At 39.8% G+C, this 22269-nt stretch overlaps 1 protein-coding gene across 1 annotated transcript in view; it reads left to right on the top strand.

The window, feature by feature from the left end:
- The window catches only part of ATOSA (atos homolog A), a 112642-nt gene that overhangs the window by 75626 nt on the left and 14747 nt on the right, over window positions 1-22269 (top strand). The window contains exons 5-8 of the mRNA XM_073618743.1: window positions 393-1857; window positions 11424-11540; window positions 16155-16234; window positions 20867-20975. Coding sequence (XP_073474844.1) covers window positions 393-1857; window positions 11424-11540; window positions 16155-16234; window positions 20867-20975 — 1771 coding nt within the window. The remainder of the gene's footprint in view (window positions 1-392; window positions 1858-11423; window positions 11541-16154; window positions 16235-20866; window positions 20976-22269) is intronic.

The raw sequence follows: 22269 nt of genomic DNA, 5'->3' as shown, positions 1-22269 counted from the left end.
TGCTGCATTTCTCTGAATTTGGAGCAGAGTTGCCACTCTCATATAGGCTGTGCTGCCTGCTCTACAGTGGAATGAAATTAATGTTGCAGGGTGTGTTGCTATCAGCATTTCCAATGCCCATTAACAAGTCTGTGGGTTGTTAGTCATTCCTTGGCCACATCTAGTCCCGCCCAATGCTTTCTGGATTGACCGCACTGCCTCTGCTGCTGAATTGCTCCCATTGTGAGCTGTTATGCCTGAACGGGGGAGCATGTGGGACACAAATAGGGGGTTTAGCTAAGTCGGCGTAGTTAAAGGAATTGGTTGATTTGCATATACTGTCCAACAAGAGCCTTTTAGCTTAAGTATGTAAAAGGGACTAATTGTCTGTCCTCCTCCTTATATATTTACAGAGTGAGTCCTGCTGATGGAGAACTGCAATGGAATTTTACACATACCCCAACTGAGCATGTGTTTCCTGTTCCCAATGTCTCTCACAATGTGGCCTTGAAAGTCAGTGTCCAGTCTTTGCCTAGACAATCCAACTATCCAGTGCTGAATTGTAGCATCCATAGTGATCTTGGCTTCTATGAAAAGAGATTCTCCACACATGAGCAGAGTGTTCTTCCGCCTCGAGAGCTGAAGGAGAGCAGGCAATATGGTGTCCTCAATTCTCAGCATTCTTGTAGCAAGCAGACATGGACTGTTGGACCTGAAGGTTTAATGCAAGCTAGAACAAGTCTAAGCATGAATCTGACTATTCCTGCCACAAGTATCAAGTTAATATCTGGGGGTGGCAGTGGTTATGACATTGGGACATCTCCATCAAAGGTTCAAGGTTTTAGTATGGTCAGCGATTTAAAGGGAGCTCCACCAGACTCTCCTATTAGAAGTTTTAAATCCCTATCTTTGGTTGATACACCTAATAATCCACACGCAAACCAGCCAGCCGAGGCCAACCCCCTGATAGGCACCTTAATTCAAGAACGTCAAGAAGTAATAGCAAGAATTGCACAACATTTGCTACAGTGTGATCCAGCAAATACGCACATAACTAATCGTTCCTTCAAATTGCACGACTCCAGCACTATATGTTCTAAAATATTCCGAAACCAATCTGAAGAGGAAAACTTTAACAAGATAGAGCAAGAAACACCTGTCATAAATACTCTCAGTTCAGACTTGAATCTAACCCCTGACAACCTGGATCGAAAACTGAAACCATCTTTAGATACACCCATCACTTCCTCCCGCAACAGTCTGGAGGGTAAAACCTCACCAAAACCACAAGCTAGAAGGAAACTTATTTTAATTCAACCTAGTGAGCAAGTTTTCAACTTTCAGAGTTTTGCAAGTAAACAAGCACCAACTGCACGATCTGTATCCACGAGAGAAAATTCAGTCACTTTGCCTGAAATATGTGACTTTAAACAAGATGACCAGACAGAAAAAAATACCAGTAAAGTAACCCACATCTCACACCATAGCATGACTAATGTCCACATATGCAGCAGCAGTAACAACAAACAGACTGAAAACAGAAGCAGGGACTGTTCTCAAAGTGATTTCTGTAAGAACTGTTCACGAAATGTAGTGGCACTGAAAACATGTGGGGTTAGCCAGGCATTAGAGACTAAATGTATAGAGAATAACACATTGAAAGCACAAGGGTCTGATCATACTAATCAACTTCATAGTATAGAAAATTATGTCAGTTCGGACCGCGATGGTTCAAAACTCAGAGAGAGCCAGGAAAAACTGAAAACAACCCATGATGAGAACAAGGATCCAACCAAGTGTGATTGTGCCAAGCAAGAGCAAGGAAAGGCTGCCAGGAGTTGTTCCAGATGTGACCGTCTGAAAAATAAAGAACAAAAGGTATGTATATACATACAAGTGTGGTTTTAATAACTGCAAAGATTAAGCTGTGTGGCAGCGTAGACCTAGTTCTGTAATGGTGTGTGTGTCATTTCCTCTCCTTAAGTTACTAGAGTCAGGTATAGTCATTTATTGTCTTTAGAGATCCTAGACTGGAATTTAAATTATAACTAAAAGCAAAACTTTTTTTTTTTTTTTTTTAGTTTCTCTTAAAGAAGAGATGGATTGGAACACCTGTAATTTTTTATTGGTGCCTTTGTCCCTGTTTAGGAAAGGCCATCCTCTCTATTTTGCCCTGTTTACCATTATCATTGAAAGTGAAAGTAAAAGTAAAAGAAAATCCCAAATTTTGGGTTGACCCCATAAAAGTAAGAGGGGAACCTTCCAATAGGGTCACTAGCTCTGGTGACATGAGGGTCTCAAAGAAATGTCCTTAACCACTTCCGGACCGCCGCATGCCGATGTACGTCCCTACTTTGGGGATGGATATCGTTGTTATGGCAGCAGCTAACTGCCCCAACCCCGGTATCCCCGTGTTCGGCCAGCGGTCCGGTACAAGATAAAGGTGGTCTCTGTGGCGAATTTGCAACGAGATCACTTTTATTGAAGGCGGGAGAGGGGCCCCCCGCCGCAATCCGGTGCTCTCCGCCGCTTACCGGAGCCGTCGGCAGCGGCGGAGGCGATCACGTCTGTCCCCTGGGCTGACATGGAGACGAGTGAGGGGAAAATGGCCCCCACCCATCTCCATGACACTGCAGGGCGGAAGCGACGTCAAAACGTCACTTCCACCCATAGCTCTTAAAGGACCAATTTATTTTGTTTATTTTTTTAAATGACAATTTTTTTTTTTTTTTTTTTTATTGCATTTTGGTGTAAATATGAAATTTGAGGTCTTTTTGACCCCGATCTCATATTTAATAGGTCCTGTCATGCTTTTTTTCTATTACAAGGGATGTTTACATTCCTTGTAATGGGAATAAAAGTGACACTTTTTATTTTTACACTGTTTAAAAAGAAAAAAAGAGGTAAAATAAATAAGAAAAAAAAAAAAATTTAAAAGGCGCCCCGACCCACCAAGCTCACGTGCAGAAGTGAACGCATACATGAGTAGCGCCCGCATATGAAAACTGTGTTCAAACCACACATGTGAGGTATTGCCGCAATCGGTAGAGCAAGAGCAATAATTCTAGCCCTAGACCTCCTCTGTAACGCAAAACATGCAACCGGTAGAATTTTTAAAATGTCGCCTATGGAGATTTTTAAGGGTAAAAGTTTGTCGCCATTCCATGAGCAGGCGCAATTTTGAAGCGTGACATGTTGGGTATCAATTTACTCGGCGTAACATTATCATTAAAAAAATTGGGCTAGTTTTACTGTTGTCCTATTGTTTTTAATTCAAAAAATTGTATTTTTAAAAAAAAAAAGTGCTCTTGTAAGACCGCTGCGCAAAAACAATGTGACAAAGTATTGCCACGACCGCCATTTTATTCTCTAGGATGTTAGAAAAAAATGTATAATGTTTGGAGGTTCTAAGTAATTTTTCTAGCAAAAAAAAAAAAAAAAACTGTTTTTAACTTATAAACAACAAATCTAAAAAAAAGAGGCCCGGTCTTAAAGTGGTTGATCTGCAGGGTTTTACTCTCACTTCCTATTTTGGTTATGGAACAGGAACTGAAGGTAAATCTCCCCAATGGGACAAAGATGGCTAACATAGACTTTACAGGGGTTATAACCCTCCCTTACTCTATCCAAAATGAAAAACAAAGTTTTGCCTATAGTTCTATTATTATCCACTATTCTATACGTGAATTAATTCTTATCAAGCACAATATCTTGAAGCATGAATATGCAAAACCAATTTAAAATGTTGGACAGGTATTGAAAATGTGCATGCTGATTCCAGCCTACTAGTTTGAAGATGGTTAACAGAAGTCCTACCCATGAGCAGACACTATAAGGAAGGCCCATAAAAACCCCTTTGTAATTTAATTTAATTTCATTCCTGAGGTTTGGGCTCTGTGACCACTGACCACTATTTTGTGGTATCTGCTCTTAGGCAGGATTTTGTATTTTTTAGCCCTGGTTCACATTGGTACGATTTGACATGTCAAATCGGCGGTAATTGCCGGCAATGGCACTGTCCTAATCAGTGTGACGCTGCATTTGAAAAAGTTGTTTCTTTACTACTTTTTGCGATTTCGGGCTGCAATTTACATTGACATCTGTGCAGAAACCTGCACAGATGTCTCTGAAATCGCAGCCGAAATCTGGACTGACATGCGGGAGTGAAATCGTGCGCGTTCAGCTGAACTTGCACAGCTTCATTCCCACAGCTCAGTGTGAACCTGGGCTAAAGCTTTTGAAAAAAAAAAGTACATGTCCAATTTTGTGTGTGTGTGTGTGTTTGGTTTTTTTTTTTTTTTTTTTTTTTTAAGAAACACTTTTTGTACACAAGCACTCTTTGTAGAGCAGCATTACCTACGTGATAAGAAACTATGTCACACAGGCCAAATTCATTGTTTTAACAATGTGCAACAATGTAGATTTTGTTGTAGGAGATGCCATGTCATTGCATTTAATTTCCATAATTTTTTTTTTTGTTTTTTTTTTTGTTTTTTTTTGTTTTCATACAAAAATTCACTAGAATATTATAATAGGACACATTAACAGCTTAGAACATAAGCAAATGTACACTGAAAGGTATGGCTATCATATACAAGGGTTTTCAAACGCAAACAGTTTCCCACCCCTCAATTCAAAACCGTGGTGGGTAGCAATTTGGTGAGTGGAACTTGGGCAACCTTTGAGACTAAATTCCCCCACCAGTTTCTTGATAGACCAATTTAAACATCCTTATGACCATATAACCAAAATCAAGGAAAAGAAAGTAAGAAATGACAAAGTGCAAGAAGAAGAGGAAGAAAAAAGGAGATTGAGTGCACCATATCCAGCCAATAGAGTAACCATCGTTCCAATCAAGGTTTGACAGATATTTGATCAAAGGATCCTAGGTTTCGTTGAAGGCCAACTTATTCAACAGTGCCGAGAGCCTTTCGTTGACCATAATCCAGGATAATTTGGCCTTCAATGACTCAAATGGGATCGTGGGAGACTTCCATGATCTACCAATTCTGGAAGCCAAAAAAAGAATGTGATTGGTCTCCTAGTGTGTCTCGGTAATCCCTCTGGTAAGCGTCCCTACAGAGCCTGCTGGGGAGATTTGCCCAGAATCACTTGTGTGCGTAGATAACATTATACAATCGAGTCCAAAACTTCTGCACTTTCCAACATGACCACCAGGTATGAAAGACGGATCCTTGCTCGCACCCCTTGAAGCACTGAGATGTGGCTTCTGGGACACACTTTGCTATTCTTACTGGTGACCTGTACCAACTGAAAGTACCTTGTAGTTGGCCTCTATTATAGAGTATTGATCTAGGATTCAGAAGCGCATTGAGCAAGCTTGCACCACTCCTCCACCTCCAACTGTTCACTTGATGTCAGTACATTTCAAAAAAATAAACCCCTTATTTGGGGCTAAGAAGCAATCCTGCAAATATAGAGTGCATCTGGAAAGTACTCACAGCACATTACTTTTTCCACATTGTGTTGTGTTACAGCCTTATTCCAAAATAGATTAAATTCATTATTTTCCTCAAAATTCTACAAACCATACCCCATAATAACAATGTGAAAGAAGTTTGAAATCTTTGCAAATCTTTTGAATAAAAAAAATATATATCACATGTACATAAGTATTCACAGCCTTTGCCAAAATTGAGCTCAGGTGCATCCTGTTTCTACTGTTAATCCTTGAGATGTTTCTACAACTTGGAGTCCTTTAAACTGTGTTTAAAGAGCAAAAAAACTGGTCTCCCTGCAGGGTAATGTCATAATGTGCACTTAGTATACACTGCATACTAGCATATTATGACAGACTTACCTACAAAACAGATCCCTCCAGCGGCGCCCTGTCACTGCTGACAGGTAATTCATATTCATGGTCTTCTTTCCGGGTGCACAGGCTGCAGCCGTTTGAATAGCCGGGCTGCGATGACATCACAGCCGCGGCACGGCTCTCTCAATGGACTGCATGCCGTGACATCACCGGCTGATACACATATAAATATCTCCTAAACGGCGCACGTTTAAGTGATATTTTCTGTACCTAAAGTTAAGCCTTATTATAGGCTTACCTATAGGTACAAAATAAATGATTCCCACTTTCACCGTAACTTGTATAGTTATACTGTCCTGAAGGTTCAAATACAGATAGGTGCTCTTGTACAAAAGTGATTATTTTTCAAACTTCCAGAAAAAGGTCCTTTCTAAGCCTGTATTTTGTGATGGAGAACATCCTGTGTTCTTATTTATTTAACCATTTTCAGTCATAAGGTTTTGAGCTCTCTAGCCATATCTACCCCATATCCTTTATTGGAATTGCAGTCAAATAACCTATTGCTGCCATTTTCATCATAGATTTTACAGCCTTATGAGAAAATATTGGGCAACTGGTAGAGTCATTCTGAAGTCAGTCACTGCTAAAAAACCCTATTTCTCTGGCTGTCATAATTATTCAATGGCTTTAGTACTTCTTAAATGACTGCTCTGGATTAAAATTTCCCATTAGGAGTGACTTTGCTCTTTGCTGATCTGCATGCTTGTTCTAGGTCATTGTGTCAAAGTAATGAAGCTAGGGATGGTCAAGCACAGCCAGACAACTAGAAGAAGTCCTCAATGGCATCTTCTGTGTTTATCCCAGTATAGGATTCCTTTTTAAATGACTTAATTTCTATGTCAAGAAAATCCGAGGAAGTTAGTTGTAGCAAATTGTCTTGAAGAGCATATTGTAAGAGTAGGTACATTTAGGCCTTTTGAGGTGGCATTCGGTGTATTTCCACAAGCCAATCCTGAACGGGTGCATTGAGCTAAATGGACTCCATACACAAGCAAAGTCATTGTGGCTTTTTTTCAGATGTCCCCATTCATTACTATTGCTCATCCCAACAGGACCCCTGCTGGGCTATGCATCTGAACATCTGCCAACCACAGCACAGTTACTGAATATGCATTTTATCCAGTATTCATGTAACTAGGCTAATACATATATTTATATGTTTTGTTTGGATTCAAGAGGAAAACTTTCTTTTCACATATTTGGTTTGGCATTTTTATTAATATTTATTCAGAGAATTTTTATGAAGGCAGGATGGTTCAGTAGTGTAGTAGACTGCTATGTTGAAATGAGATGAGGTGATCATCATGCCGACAACTTCATAAGAGCAGCTGGCTTGTGAGTGGAGCCTGGCCATTGAAGAGCTGGTTGTCATTGACAGAGAAGTCTTCAAACCTGGTTTAGGTACATTTCTCAGCTCTTTATATCATTATCAAGACATCTGATGCAGCACAGGGTTAACGTTTTGCACACTATATAATGTGTGGGTTAGTACTTCCACAAACTGAGTCAATATTCTAGATGCTTAGTATCACCTGCAACAACCTTTTGCTAAAAATGCTGCAAGTACGAAATAACAGCTATTGATCCTGCCAGATACCCAGTGAGCCGTCCCGGTGTGTACTAACATTTCTGCTTCTGCTGCACTGAATTCCTTAGCAGTGTTATTTGCCCTGGTCCGTTCTGCTCTGTGGACTTCTGGACTACTAAATACCACCCCTATGTTATGGAGAGGAGGAGACTTTCTGTAGTCCACCAGAGTAGAATTGGACAAGGCCAATAGAAAGAAGCTTAGGGCATCTCTGGTAGAAGAGCAAATACATTTTTTGTACTTGCAGCATTTTTAAAGAGACAAAACATTTAGGAAATGTGCATGTATTACCGAGATGTACTGCATATCTTTCATTTTGCCCACACATACACGTTAACCATATAGCTAAAGCATGAGTATACTTCAGCAACAAAATTGATTCAAAGCATGGCCTGTTCACCATGACATCTTCTCATGTGTTAATGCAGTATGTGGACCTATTATGGGTGTAAAGCCTGGCTGAATCTGGGAGCAGAGGAAAACCCAGGAAAAGCCTATTTTGGGGTCCATTTCAGCTGGACATAGTGTATGCAGCACTATACTTTCACAGATAACGATTTACCTCTATCAGATCCTATTTTGCATGGTGTGTTCCTCCCTTTTTTTTTTTTTTTTTTATTATTATAAAAAATCAGACATGCGACGAATAAAGGAAAAGATGGCCATGGACACCTATTGTGGTGATAACTAAATAACCTAGAGATAAACTGCTGCCTACATCAGAAATGGACACCAGGTACATAGAAATATGAAGGCCAGCCTCCTAGAGGCTATAACCCCCCACACCTGCAAGCAGTCAAAAAGGGAACCCTTTCATATGAGGGTAGTGAGAATTTATTTATGGTTTTTCTATAGTCCATTTTTGTACAATTAGGGACACAGCTTGATGATTATTTGGCAACCTAGGGACATCAAAAGCAGCCCAGGCTGTGGGGCAGTTACACACAAGCACATGCAAACCAGCCCAGCAAAAACAAATTGGGAACCATGGGCTGCTTGCAGAACCTGTAGACCAAAAGTAGCATCTGTGGAAACATACATATCTACCTTGTAAAGCTGAGAGAAAGTATGTGCAGAAGACCAGGTGGAAGCCTCACAAGAACCTCTTTTAGAACCTTTTGAATCGACAATCAAGAAATCGGTCTGCCTAATAGAAGTAGAAGCAGGTTAACTTTGATGGCCCTTGCCACATTCAGGCAATGGGAAGAGAGCTCCTTGGGATGAATTGGTAGCAGGAGCCGCATGTGTAACTTCCTATAGAACTGTAATAATAATCAGCAAAAGGACATTGAAAAACTAAGAACAGTGCAGACACCTGACCTATAATGATGCTAATGACCAAGTGTTCTGGTCTCAAGTGCAGCAAAGAGAACATGGCCCATCAAAATAAGTGATTAAACCCCCAGAGACTCTCACCAGTTAAAATACGTATTCCATGTTTGAAGATGTACTGTATCTTGTGATTAGAAGATTTGTGAGTTCTTATCAAAGTTGGAAATAAAGAATCTGAAATGAGACAGCCAGGCTGACAAAGCCAGTGAAGCATGGTGGAAGATCTGTCCATGAGATAGCCTATGGTCTGTAGCCTCCAGATATGTTAAGGCCAGCCATAGGCCGGCGGGTTTCTTTCCTGCAACCACAGACAGTGTTAATAGGGGAATCCCTCCCGCCGAGCCATTGTGTTCTCAGTCACTAGCTCAGGTGACTCTCTTCAGAATAAGCTGTGAGGGAAGTGACCAACCTGCATGTTCTAGCGCGGGTGTAGGCAACCTCGGGCCCTCCAGAACTACAAGTTCCATCATGCCTCTGGGAGTAATTGTAACTGCCATCTTTGCAATGCCTCATGGGAAATGTAGTTCCACAACAGCTGGAGGGCCACAGGTTGCCCATCCCTGTTCTAGTGCATTTGTGTACCAACGCTTTTACAATCTCAATGCCTTCCAAGCAAAAAAAAAACAATGGTTTGAGCCCAACACCAGAAAATGTAACTGCATTAAAAAAAAAAAATGCCCAGAGAGCAGATAGAATGGTGGAAGATATAAAATGAAAAAAATGACGGCTGAGCTTAGATAGTGCTTTGCTGCCTCATCTGTGACCAGCCCCAAGTCCTAATAAAAAGGAGATTCAATGCACTAGAAAATAGTAAAGTATGTTAGCATAAACTCTTTATTAGAATGAATGGGAAAGTTATGTAAAGAGAAGATGTAAACCTCCCATCATACTGCCTTCTAGATATACCTGTAGGAATGTGACACAGAAGCTGACAGCCTGTTAGCCAATCACAACAGTGAGTCTTCAGAGATGCAGACAGTTGAACTGCCACAGCTCTGGTCCCAATGCTCGGCGAATCTCCAGATACTGAACTGACATGAATAGCGGAGCCCTCTGCTAACTGGAACACAGACTGGTTAATACTGGCAACTGCAGGACCATTGCATAGATGAGACCAGTATACCGAATGAACTGGTAGAGCGTGCACTCGGCGAGTTGGAGAGATTTTCAATTTTCGACCTGAAAATCCGTACCAGTGGATGGTAGAAAAATCTTCCAATTGAAGGAATATTGCAGAAAGGATGGAGGGATCTGTTCTCCTGGGGACACTAAGCGTAGCTGGGCAGGTGTGAGATAGGAAGGGTTATAACCTCTAGGGCAGGGATATGCAATTAGCGGACCTCCAGCTGTTGCAGAACTACAAGTCCCATGAGGCATAGCAAGACTCTTGACAGCCACAAGCATGACACCCAGAGGCAGAGGCATGATGGGACTTGTAGTTTTGCAACATCTGGAGGTCCGCTAATTGCATATACCTGCTCTAGGGAGCTGGCCTTTAGTTTTCTTTGTGTCTAGTGTCCATGTCTCTTGTAGGCAACAGTATAACCCTAGGTTGTTGAATTATCATCAAGCCGTGTTCGATGGGCAATAGAGAAAATGACTGGGAAGTTCTGAAGCTTTTATCAACCACAACATTGTGCCACCTTTTAACCATGCACAAATTTCCATAAGACCAGCCTGCAGGTTGATTAAATACCTTTTGGCTGACTGCAGTGTTCATACATTTTGTGCCTCAGAATCCATTGTTTGTGCTCTTGTAACTGAGAAACTAATGACGCTAGGTTGGAAAGCTCCAGCATTGCCAAGTGTATGGCCAGCTGTAGGGTATCTAGCAAGGTATGATACGACCCAAACTGTGCCAGTGTTGTTTTCTTTAAACTATCACAGACTTTATGCCAGTCCAAACAAGTAACAGGCCCATTTAATATGTTATGCACAAGCCTCATGACAATGTCCTTTACCTCCCTAGTGAGCCAAATCCTCCTTAATTTATGCCATTGCACCCCCCAGGCATTGCAGCTCACAGCTGGAGGGTTTTAGCAACAGGCATTGCTGTCATGGCACAGTGAGCACGAGAATTTAGGAGCAGTGCAGCACCACCACCACATCGTCACTGGTAGCTGCATTATGTGGACTTCACTCGCAGGGAGCAGGTATTTGTGGGACTCTGCAGGCAGGCTAAGAGAAAAAAAATATGAGTGCACATGTAATTAAAGCTGAACACCCAGCGTGAAAAATGTTATTTAAATATAATCCTCATGGCCACAAAGGATATAAATCAATTTTGTCTGTACCAAATGCCTCTGCAAACCCAGTTGTTACATTGAAAATGTAGTAATGGGCGGCACATTATTCTGCGCAGAGTGCAGTGCCGTGGGAGGGACTCAGCAGGCTAGATGCAGTAAACCAGCAGAGAGGGCAATAACAGACAAATTTACTTTACAAAAAAAAAAAAAGAGAGAGTAGCAGTGACCGGTCTTATTATATTATAGGAAGCGCCAGCACAAAATCAAACTTTAACACTTTTGCACAGATGTGGAAGAAATACACAGACTACATAAAGATTCAAGTATAAATACATACCACTAGATGGAGCTATTGAGCATACCTATTTTCTGCTTGCGTATATATGATCCAACAAGGTACATAATATATGTAATATGATATGTTCTTTTTTGGCGTACCTAGAAATCTGTTACGCTACGGACATCCAATAATTGGAGGAAGAGGGGTTTCCACTCACTAGATGGGACTTCGCCCAAGGCCTTCCACCCTTGCACAGGTTTACCTTTACTCTCAAGTCCTGTAAGTTCCTGCTTATATTTAATATTAATAATTGTTCCTGTAGTGCTCTATTTACATGCAATCATTCTAGAAAACAGCTTGGTGTGCCTCAACCATTGCAAATATAAAAGTACATTTATTTCAAAAGTTTGTTACAGGAAGTCCCGAGTTACGAACACAATAGGGACTATAGGTTTGTTCGTAAGTCGAAGTTGTTCATAAGTCGCAACACTGCATTTGTAAGTGTAACTTCCGGTCAGAACACTGCATTCGTAAGTGTAACATCCGCCATGGATGTGGGATGTTCCAGGTGCTTGTTATGTTATCTGGGGCTCTTCTAGCCATGAGGTATTCAGAACCAGCATGGAGCACAAGTGGCCGGCATTTGAGGCCGTTCATAAGTAAGTGTCGTTCGTAACTCGGGGACTGCCTGTACCAGTTCTAGGGCAGCTGCTACATCCACATCCTGTATTACTAAGGGCACTTTCACACTGGGGTGGTAAAAGCGTTGGCGGTAACGCTCCGCTAGTTTTAGCGGCGCTTTTCGGCCACTAGCGGGGTGCTTTTAACCCCCACTAGCGGCCCAAGAAGGGCTTAAAAGCTGCCAAAGCCCTTTGCAGGCACTTTGGCAGCGCTGCCCATTGATTTTAATGGGCAGGGCGTTTTTAGGAGCAGTGTGTACAAAACCGCCCCAAAGATGATGCTTGCAGGACTTTTTTTTTATCGTCCTGCAAGCGCACCGCTCCAGTGTGAAAACACTCAGGCTTTCACACTGGAGTGACAGGAGAGACGCTTTGCAGGCCCTATTTTTAGCACTAAAACACCTGTAAAGCACCTCAGCATGAAAGTGGCCTAAGATTATATACAGTTTGAGAGACTGTCCCATGAAAGAATTGACTTTTAAGGATGTACAGCTGACACTGAAGTGAGCACAAAGTTAAATTCAAAACAAGTTTATTTCATACAAAAATATTAAAATACAAGCAGAGATAAACATCTCATAAATTGTAAACCTATAATACTGATGTTGATATTGATACTTAGTTCCAATGCTGGTATGGATTCATAAATGTAGACGCATCCAACGCATTTCGCAGAGTAAAATCTCCGCTTCTTCAGGGAAATGCAAAGTATATCTAGTTGTCATTAAATTGAAAAGAACATTATTACTATCAGAATATGCCATATAATTCATTCATTTATCATATATTTTTTATTAATTTACATAGAATTCATAAGGATATCACATTATAAAAGTGCTCACCAATTTCATCGGCATATAGCTATGTGTACTCCCACAAGTTCGACACAGACCAAGACTACCATCAACCAACTGGTTCCTGGTAATAACCAGGGCCGGGTCTGGTGGACACTGGATTGTATATTGACGGATTAGGGCGAAAACTGTACATAAGCTATACATTTTGTTTCTGCAAATGTGTGTAAGCAGAAAAAGCTATATACTGTTTCAGCACCTGATTTACTATTTGGCACAGGCAAGCAGTTTTCAGCCATTTTGAATTGTAGTAGGTTTTACAGTGCTTTGAAAAAGTATTCATACCCCTTGAAATTTTCTACATTTTTGTCATGTTGGAACCAAAACTGTAATTGTATTTTATTGGGATTTTATGTGATAGACCAACACAAAGTGGCACATAATTGTGAAGTGGAAGGAAAAGATAAATGGTTTACATTTTTTGCAAATAAATATCTGAAACGTGGCATATGCATTTGTATTCCGCCCCCTTTATTCTGATATCCCTAACTAAAATCTAGTGGAACCAATAGCCTTCAGAAGTCACCTAATTAGTAAATAGAGTCCACCTTTGTGTAATTTAAATTCAGTATAAATTCAGCTGTTCTGTGAAGCCCCCAGAGGTCTGTTAGAGAACCTTAGTGAACAAACAGCATCATGAAGACCAAGGAACAGACCAGACAGGCCAGGGATAAAGTTGTGGAGAAGTTTAAAACAGGGTTGGGTTCTAAAAAGAAATATCCCAAGCTTTGAAGGTCTCGCGAAGCACGGTTCAATCGATCATTCAAAAATGGAAAGAGTATGGCACAACTGCAATCCTACCAAGACATGGCCGTCCACCCAAACTGACAGGCCGGGCATGAAGAGCATTAATCTGAGAAGCAGCCAAGAGGTAACTCTGGAGGAGCTGCAGAGATCCACAGATCAGGTGGGAGAATCTGTCCACAGGACAATGATTAGTCATGCACTCCACAAATCTGGCCTTTATAGAAGAATGGCAAGAAGAAAGCCATTGTTGAAAGAAAGCCATAAGAAGTCTGTTTTCAGTTTGTGAGAATCCATGTGGGGGACACAGCAAACATGTGGAGGAAGGTACTCTGGACAGATGAGACCAAAATTGAACTTTTTGGCCTAAAAGCAAAATGTTATGTGTGGTGGAAAACTAACAATGCACATCACCCTGAACACACCATCCCCACCATGAAACATGGTGGTGGCAGCATCATGTTGTGGGGATGCTTTTCTTCAGCAGGGACAGGGAAGCTGGTCAGAGGTGATGTGAAGATGGATGGAGCCAAATACAGGGCAATCTTAGAAGAAAACCTGTTAGTCTGCAAAAGACGAAACGGGGGCAGAGGTTCACCTTCCAGCAGGACAACGACCCTAAACATACAGCCAGAGCTACAATGGCATGTTTAGATTAAAGCATGTTCATGTGTTAGAATCACCCAGTCAAAGTCCAGACCTAAATCCAATTAAGAATCTGTGGCCAGACTTGAAAATTGCTGTTCAGATGCTCTCCATACAATCTGACAGAGCTTGTTATTTTGCATAGAAGAATGGGCAAAAATGTCCCTCTCCTAGATGTACAAAGCTGGTAGAGACATTCTCAAAAAGACTTGCTGCTGTAATTGCAGTGAAAGGTGGTTCTACAAAGTATTGACTCAGAGGGGCTGAATACAAATGCACCCCACACTTTTCACATATTTATTTGTGAAAAAATTTGAAAACTATTTACCATTTTCCTTCCACTTCACAATTATGTGCTACTTTGTGTTGGTCTATCACATAAAATCCCAATAAAATACAATTACATTTTTGGTTGTAACATGACAAAATGTGGAAAATTTCAAGGGGTGTGAATACTTTTTCAAGGCACTGTATAGTCTTGTTCCTAATCGCAACTGATCACATTGGAAGTTACCTTTTTATTTTACTTTTATCTTTGTTTAGTGAAGAATGCTATTTCTGTGCCACGGTCTTATTTGTTTTACCTTAGTCTGGTCTGATTATTTTTTATTTTTTCCTAGCTTCATGGTTAAGTCCTGACAACAGCCATTCCCCTGTCCAATGAGACGGACTCACTGTCAGCCTTTTTTTGGGCAGGGTAATGTAAGATATATTGGAGCTTAGCCATGAGGCCAGGAGAGTCTGGCCCCAGTAAGTAACTTTAACCAGAACTCCATTTTTACTGTGTCCTTTAAAAAAAAAAAAAAAAAAAAAAAAAAAATATATATATATATATATATATATATATATATATATATATATATATATATATATATATATATATATATATATATATATATATATATATATATATATATATATATATATATATATTTTTGGCCAGCTTTGTTCACATGAATGCTTACTGTTAAAGAAGACTATGGCCGCTGTGGGGGCTGTACACAGTGCAGCAGCTTCTGCTACATACTGTATGTTGTGCTGTCTTCCTGTGATCTCAGCCTTTCAACAAGCCTTGTATTTTTATCAACAAATACAGGAAGTTTTTTTCTACCAAGTTCTGATTGGCCATGGTGGAGCTTGTGATGTCATCTGCCCACCTCTTCCTCTTGGTCAATCAGAGATGCCTTGTATTCTTTGATTAAAAGATTTCTGATTCGCTGAGATGTCACATGGCCGACTCTTTCCAGCCACAAAAGGGAAGTGTGTAGGACTCTTCCCAGATGTTAAGAGAAATGGATAGGACTCTGCCAGGAAGACAGCACAGCTTACTGTATGCAGCTAAAGCTGCTGCACTGTATTACATCCTCCAAAAAGGCCAGACTGTTCTGCCTTAGTATAGATCCATTTAAATCAAGCTGGCCCAAACAAACATTTTCAAGGGCGCAATCACTACTGCACAAAAGCTATCTACTACATTAAACAGATCACAAGATATTCTTAGCTGCTGACACAGCAGTCTTGGTGTTCTTTTTAAGACTCATTTAATAATTGTGTAAATTTTACAGCATCCCTAGGATGGTCTTGCTATTTAATATGAGAACAATACATACACACAGCTCTTTAGCATAACAGACATAAGTGGGCTTGTAGCTCTCATTGCTTCCCTTCCTCGTATTTAAGACATTTGATTTTTTTTTTTTTTTCTGTGTAAAATACCGCTTCAGATATTTTTTTAGATTGAGTTTTCTTCTTCTATATGTGCTACAGACTTCCTATTACATGCCTGCTACACACTTAGCAGCATATTACTACATTGAAGCTAAAATCAGAACCTTCTCTTTGGTCATCTGTCGAAATATCTAAAGGTTCGCTGAGAGTCTTTGGAAATCCAGGTTGTTTGCAGATTGGGAGTTTGATGTTCATCGAAAGCCAGGGTTTACCAGATGAAAGAATCTTTTTATTTCACCTAGGTTCCACAAAGAAAAACACAGTCAGGGTATTTTGATCTGGACACTTCCTTACTACAATTTAAAGGTTTATCCACAAGGAGGTATTTATATTTTTGTATATAATTTTTTCTTCTGCTCTTCCTAAAGCTTTCTTTTTCCAGTGCATTGTAGGGATAACTCTTAAATAAGGACGTTCAGCTTTACACCAAAAAATGCCAGCAATGTATAAATGTAAGGTTGTGCAGATCTTTTGTGAGCTTACTATATTTAGGGAGATGGAGAAAATCCATTCCAAAAAAAAGCTAATAAATGCTGAATTCTGAGAACAGCATGTGGTTAGGCTGGCCATACATTATACAATTTTCTTATACAATTACCTTCAACTATGTAGTGCAAGGGCCTGCCTGATTGCATACTAATTGAAAGTGTTTATGGTCTTGGTAAATCTAAAAAAAAAAATTGTACATGAAAGTTATGTACTGTATGGCCATCCTTAAAATGCTTCTGTTCATCTAAATATTCAGGATATAGAGACACTGCAGAGCGATCACAGGTACCAAATGCAGTGTATTGTTAAGAATGTGTATATGTGTGTGTGTGTGTATGTGTGTGTGTATATGTATATATGTGTATATATATATATATATATATATATATATATATATATATATATATATATATATATATATATTAATGTATTTGTCCCCTTCCTGATTTTTTTTTTTTTTTTTTTTTTTTTTGTACATTTCTCACACTTAAATGATTCAGATCATCAAACAAATTTTAATATTACACAAAGATAACCCTAGTAAATCCAAGATGCAGTTTCTAAACTATTATTTCATTTATTAAGGGAACAAAAAATCTGTTTAAACCTGCCTGGTGGCCCTATGTGAAAAATGAATTGTTGCCCCCTCCCATGCTGAATCATGAATGAACTACGATTAATCACAATTTTTTGGAAAGCTGCGTTAAATTTAACTTGCCACACCCAGGCCTGATTACTGCCAAACCTGTTGAATTAAGAAATCACCTGAATAGAAGCTGTCTGACCAAGTGAAGCACGCTAAAAGATCACAAAAAGCCACAATCTAAAAAAAAAAAAAAATTAAAGAACAGATTAGAAACAAAGTAATGGACATGTATCGATCTAGGAGGGGATTCCACAGCCAATTCTAAGGCTTTGGAACTCCAGTGAACCACGGGGAGAGCCATTATCCACAAACGGACATGACTTAGAACAGTAGTGAACCTTTCCAGGAGTGGCCGGCCTACAAAAATTACTCCCAAGAGCATGACGACAACTCATTCAGGAGGTTATAAAAGAACCCAGAACAACATCTAAAGAACTGCAGGCCTCACTTGCCTCAGGAAGATCAGTGTTCATGATTCAACAATAAGAAAGAAACTGGGCAAAAATGGCATCCATGGGAGAGTTCCAAGGCCAAAGTCATTGCTGACCAAGAACAACACAAAGGCTCATCTCACATTTACCAAAAAAAATCTTGATTATCTCCAAGACTTTTAGGCAAATATTCTGTGGACTGATGAGACAAAAATGTTACTTTTTGGAAGGCGTGCGTCCCGTTACATCTGGCATAAAACTAATACAGCATTTCATAACAAGAACATAATACCAACAGTCAGACATGGTGGTGGTAGCGTGATGGTCTGGGGCTGCTTTGCAGCTTCAGAACCTGGACGACTTACCATAATTGATGGAACCATGAATTCTGAGCTCTACCATCAGTTTGTGACCTCAAGCTCAAGTGCACTTGGGTTATGCAGCAGGACAATGATCTGAAACACAACAGCAAGTCCACCTCCAAATGGTTCAAACAAAGCAAAAATTAAGTTTTGGAGTGGCCTAGTCAAAGCCCGGAATTAAATCCAATTGGGATGCTGTATCATGACATTACACAGGCCGTTCATGCTGAAAAACCCTCCAATGTGGCTGAATTAAAACAATTCTGCAAAGAAGAGTGGGCCAAAATTGGTTCACAGCAATGTGAAAAATTAATTGCCAGGTATCGCAAATGTTTGATTGCAGTTGTTGCTGCCAAGGGTAGCACAACCAGTTATTAGATTTAGGGGGCAATTACTTTTTCACATAAAGCCAGGCAGGTTTTTTTCCTTAATAAATGAAATTATCATTTAAAAACTGCATTTTGTATTTACTCGGGTTATGTTTGTGTAATAATACAATTTGTTTGATGATCTGAGTCATTTAAGTGTGACAAATATGCAAAAAAAAAAATCAGAAAGGGGGCAAATACTTTTTCACAGCAGTGTGTGTGTGTGTGTGTGTGTATATGTGTGTAATTTCTCTGTAGTTTTAATGATCATATTTGCAAACATTCACTTAGTTGTTTCACTTTCATATAATAGCATAGATCAGCCTTTTCCAACATTTTTATCCCAGATGAACCCTTGAAAAAATTTTCAGGTCTCAGGGAACCCCCGTTAAAATTTTAATTAAACTAGAATTATTTGGAAAACTGCTCCTTCTGTTGGTGGTTAGTGGTCAGAATGCCACGCTTCCAGACCACTAAAAAGCTCATTGGTGTTATGCCGTTGGCTCTTCCAAGTGTTATTGGGCATTGAATTATGCAGACATCAGATGTGGGGCCAATCAGCCACAACTTAAAGGCTAAGTTCACCTTTTTATAAAAAAAAAAGAAAAAATTATAATAAATGCATATCTTTTTGCAGGTAAAAAAAAATTGCTTTTTTTTTTTTTTTTTTTTCTTACTCTGCAGCCAGTAAGGCATTGCACCTGTGATCTGATGAGGATCCTGCAGACTCTCAGTACAGTGCCTATACCTCTGATTTAAATGGACTACGAGAGCACTCATCAGCACCTTTGTAGTTCATTGTGTACTACAAGCTGTTGGCCACGGCAGATGACGGTACTTCATTAATTTACAGAACTCTGTAAATGAATTATGCAGCCACGTGGGCAGAGTCCCGTGTGGCTGCGCTGTTTCTAAATTGTGACAGCGGGTGCAGGGAGAAGATCCCGGGCCCCCTGTCATAGGGAGGGGGGAGCAGGAGGAGAGGAGGCAGGAGATGGAACATGTTACATATTCCATCCTAAATACGGGTAGAACATGAAACTTCCAAAGGTGAACTTATCCTTTAAGGAACCCCTGGCAACTGCTAAAGGAATGTCCAACATATACTGTAAGTTAATGGGATCATGCCTCACCTCATTTTCCCCACTTGATTATATGGACCTACTTCAAGCACACAAAGTGGAAGCCCTTCTAGATATGTTTTGTGAATCCTTTATATTGTGAGTTTTGTGGTTAATGCAGGAAGCTGTGGCTGTATTAGACTAAGTTAATGTATGTGTGGCCCATAAAAGTCTAAACATCTCACAGGAACAGTATTGTGTTCACCTAAAGGAGATGTAAATACAGACAGAACATTATGCTACAGAGAGCTGCTAAAGTGACGAGTCTGATCTGAAGTCATTTTGGATAATGAGGGGGTTATAACCCCTGTCAGTTTTTGCCATCTGCATCCCATCAGGGAGATTTGCATTCACCAGATCTAGTGTCCCCTCTGGAAGATTTCCCATCTCTTACTGTTCTGGGAACATCCCAAAATGTGGGATTTTTATTTTTACTTTCAGTGATAACCGTAAACATGACAAATGGAGAGGGTGACTTTCCCTAATGGGGGCAAAGACGGCAATAAATCCTGACAGGTGTTCTAACCACTCTCCACTCTATACAAAACTGAAAAAAAAACATTTTACCCTTCCTTATACTTTATAGCCCTCGTTCACGCTGGTGCGGTTTGTTGTGTGATTTGACCGTTACAAATCACATGACAAGTCGCACTCCTTTGTCAGCAATGGAACTGTTGAAATTGCCACGACTCATGTCGCAGTGACTTTGAAAAAGGTGCCTGGAATACTTTTTTACGATTTCATTGTGACTTGCATAGACCTCTGTTAAACTAAGTTGCAAGCCGCAATGAAATCAGAGGTGCATCGTGATTTCAAAGCCGCACTAGTTTGGACCAGGGCTAAAGGTAAAAAAAAATTGCAGTACAATATTTGTCCACTAGATGGGGATCTTCTGTGTAAGACGCCATAAACCATCAGAATTATCACCTACCGCTCCTATTCTGCGCTGGATTTCTCACACCATTCTTTAAATCTGTGCCCTTTGGGATGGTGTCTGTGTACAATAAGGCATCTTAGTAATGTATGCAAAACACATCTATTGCTTGTTTCTTTGAAAGTGTTTGTATGTAAAGATTAACATATTGACAAGTATTCTGTCTACATTATAAGTACATCATCCTTTAGGTTTCTGGGAGCTAATTACACATAAACTATTTTAATTATAAAAGTGCTTAAGCGTTTTCCATTATAAATGTAATAGCCTTTGTATTCCCCTCCTATAGTAACAAATTAATTTACCTTCCCTACAGCCCCCACATAGGCAGCACCGGGCCTACCCTCCTGTTTATATTGGTGGGGAAGGTCTGCCGCTGGAAATATAATAGCACTCTGTGCCATTTAAATGGTTAGTTTACCAAGTTTGGTTGTATCTTCTTCTGCAGATCGGAGACCTAAATCTTTGGTTGCAAATTAGCTGTCAGGTTGAAATCCTTTATTTTAGGTTTAGGCTAGTTACAGCCATTTTGGGTTTGTGAACACGAAGACAAAATTAAAATTTTAGATTTTTTTTTTTTTTTTTTTTTTTAATCCATAACAGACAACGTTCCTGTGAGAAAAAAGAAGAGGGTTCAGAATGCAGCACTGACCGACAACTCAGTTGCAGTGCTCCACCTGCTCCTTGTCTTAGTCTTCTGGGAAATTTTGAGGTAGGTGTTCTGCAGCCTTATTACGTAATGTGTGTACTTGCAGTACATTTCTCTAAAACACAAAATTAAATTAATATCGCCTTTTTTAAATTCAGCTGCTTGTGCTGGGTTTTGCTTAGGCAGTAGATTAGAAATGGGGACATGCGCTCTAACACCACCGTACACACGGGTTGAATGTCGAGCGGCATCAGCCGGTTCAATAAAAACCGGCCGACATTTGGCCCGTGTGTATGTCAGTCTATACGACAGAAGCTGACCAACTCCCAATCTGCGCTTTCAGCCAATGGCCGAGAATGCTGATCGCAGTGTTCTAGTGGGGGGACTGTCCCCCTGTCAGAACACAACAGCCCAGCGGGTGAAACCGCTGTACTAACGTTCGTTCAACTAGGAAAAAAAATTGTGGTGTGTACCAGGCAATAGTTTGTTCTGGCATTTGAACTAACATTGGGGAACTGTGGACAAATGCAATCTTTGCACCACCAGATTTTCCCTTTTTCGCAGCTTCATAATCTGAACAAATATAGACTGATCACAGGAATGGTTTTGTGAACGATAAATAGATGAATATATTATTGGCAGAATTTACCCACGCTAGCTCCGGAAGGTTTTACTTCCTTCATAACCAGGCCATGTTTTGCTATTTGCGCACTGTGCTACTTTAACTGGTAATTGCACGGTCATGCAACACTGTACTCAAATGAAATTTATATCATTTTTTTTTAATACAAATAGAGCTTTCTTTTGGTGTCTTTTGATCACCACTGTTATATTCTTCTTCTTTTTATTATATAAACCAAAAAAAGACCGAAAAAGAATATATATATTTTTTTTCCTGCTATAAAACGTATCCAGTTAAAAAAAAAAAAACGCAAAAAATCGAATTTTCTTAAATAATAAATTTAAATAAGTTTAGGCCAAAATGTATTTTGCTACATGTCTTTGGAACAAAACTCACAATAAAATGCAGCTTTCACGCTGGACCCGGGGGGGTGTGATAACGGTAGTTGGGGTGTTCACAGTAAATTGCTGCTAGTTTTAGCGGTGCATATATATATATATATATATATATATATATATATATATATATATATATATATATATATATATATATATATATATATATATATACATATATACATACATACATACATACATACATACATACATACATACATACATACATACATACATACATACATACACACATACACACATACACACATACACACATACACACATACACACATACACACATACATACACACACATACACACACACACACACACTGGGGAC

The sequence above is a fragment of the Aquarana catesbeiana genome, linkage group LG03 (assembly GCF_042186555.1).
Source record: "Aquarana catesbeiana isolate 2022-GZ linkage group LG03, ASM4218655v1, whole genome shotgun sequence".
Taxonomy (NCBI): domain Eukaryota; kingdom Metazoa; phylum Chordata; class Amphibia; order Anura; family Ranidae; genus Aquarana; species Aquarana catesbeiana.
This window is presented reverse-complemented; position numbering and strand designations above follow the sequence as displayed.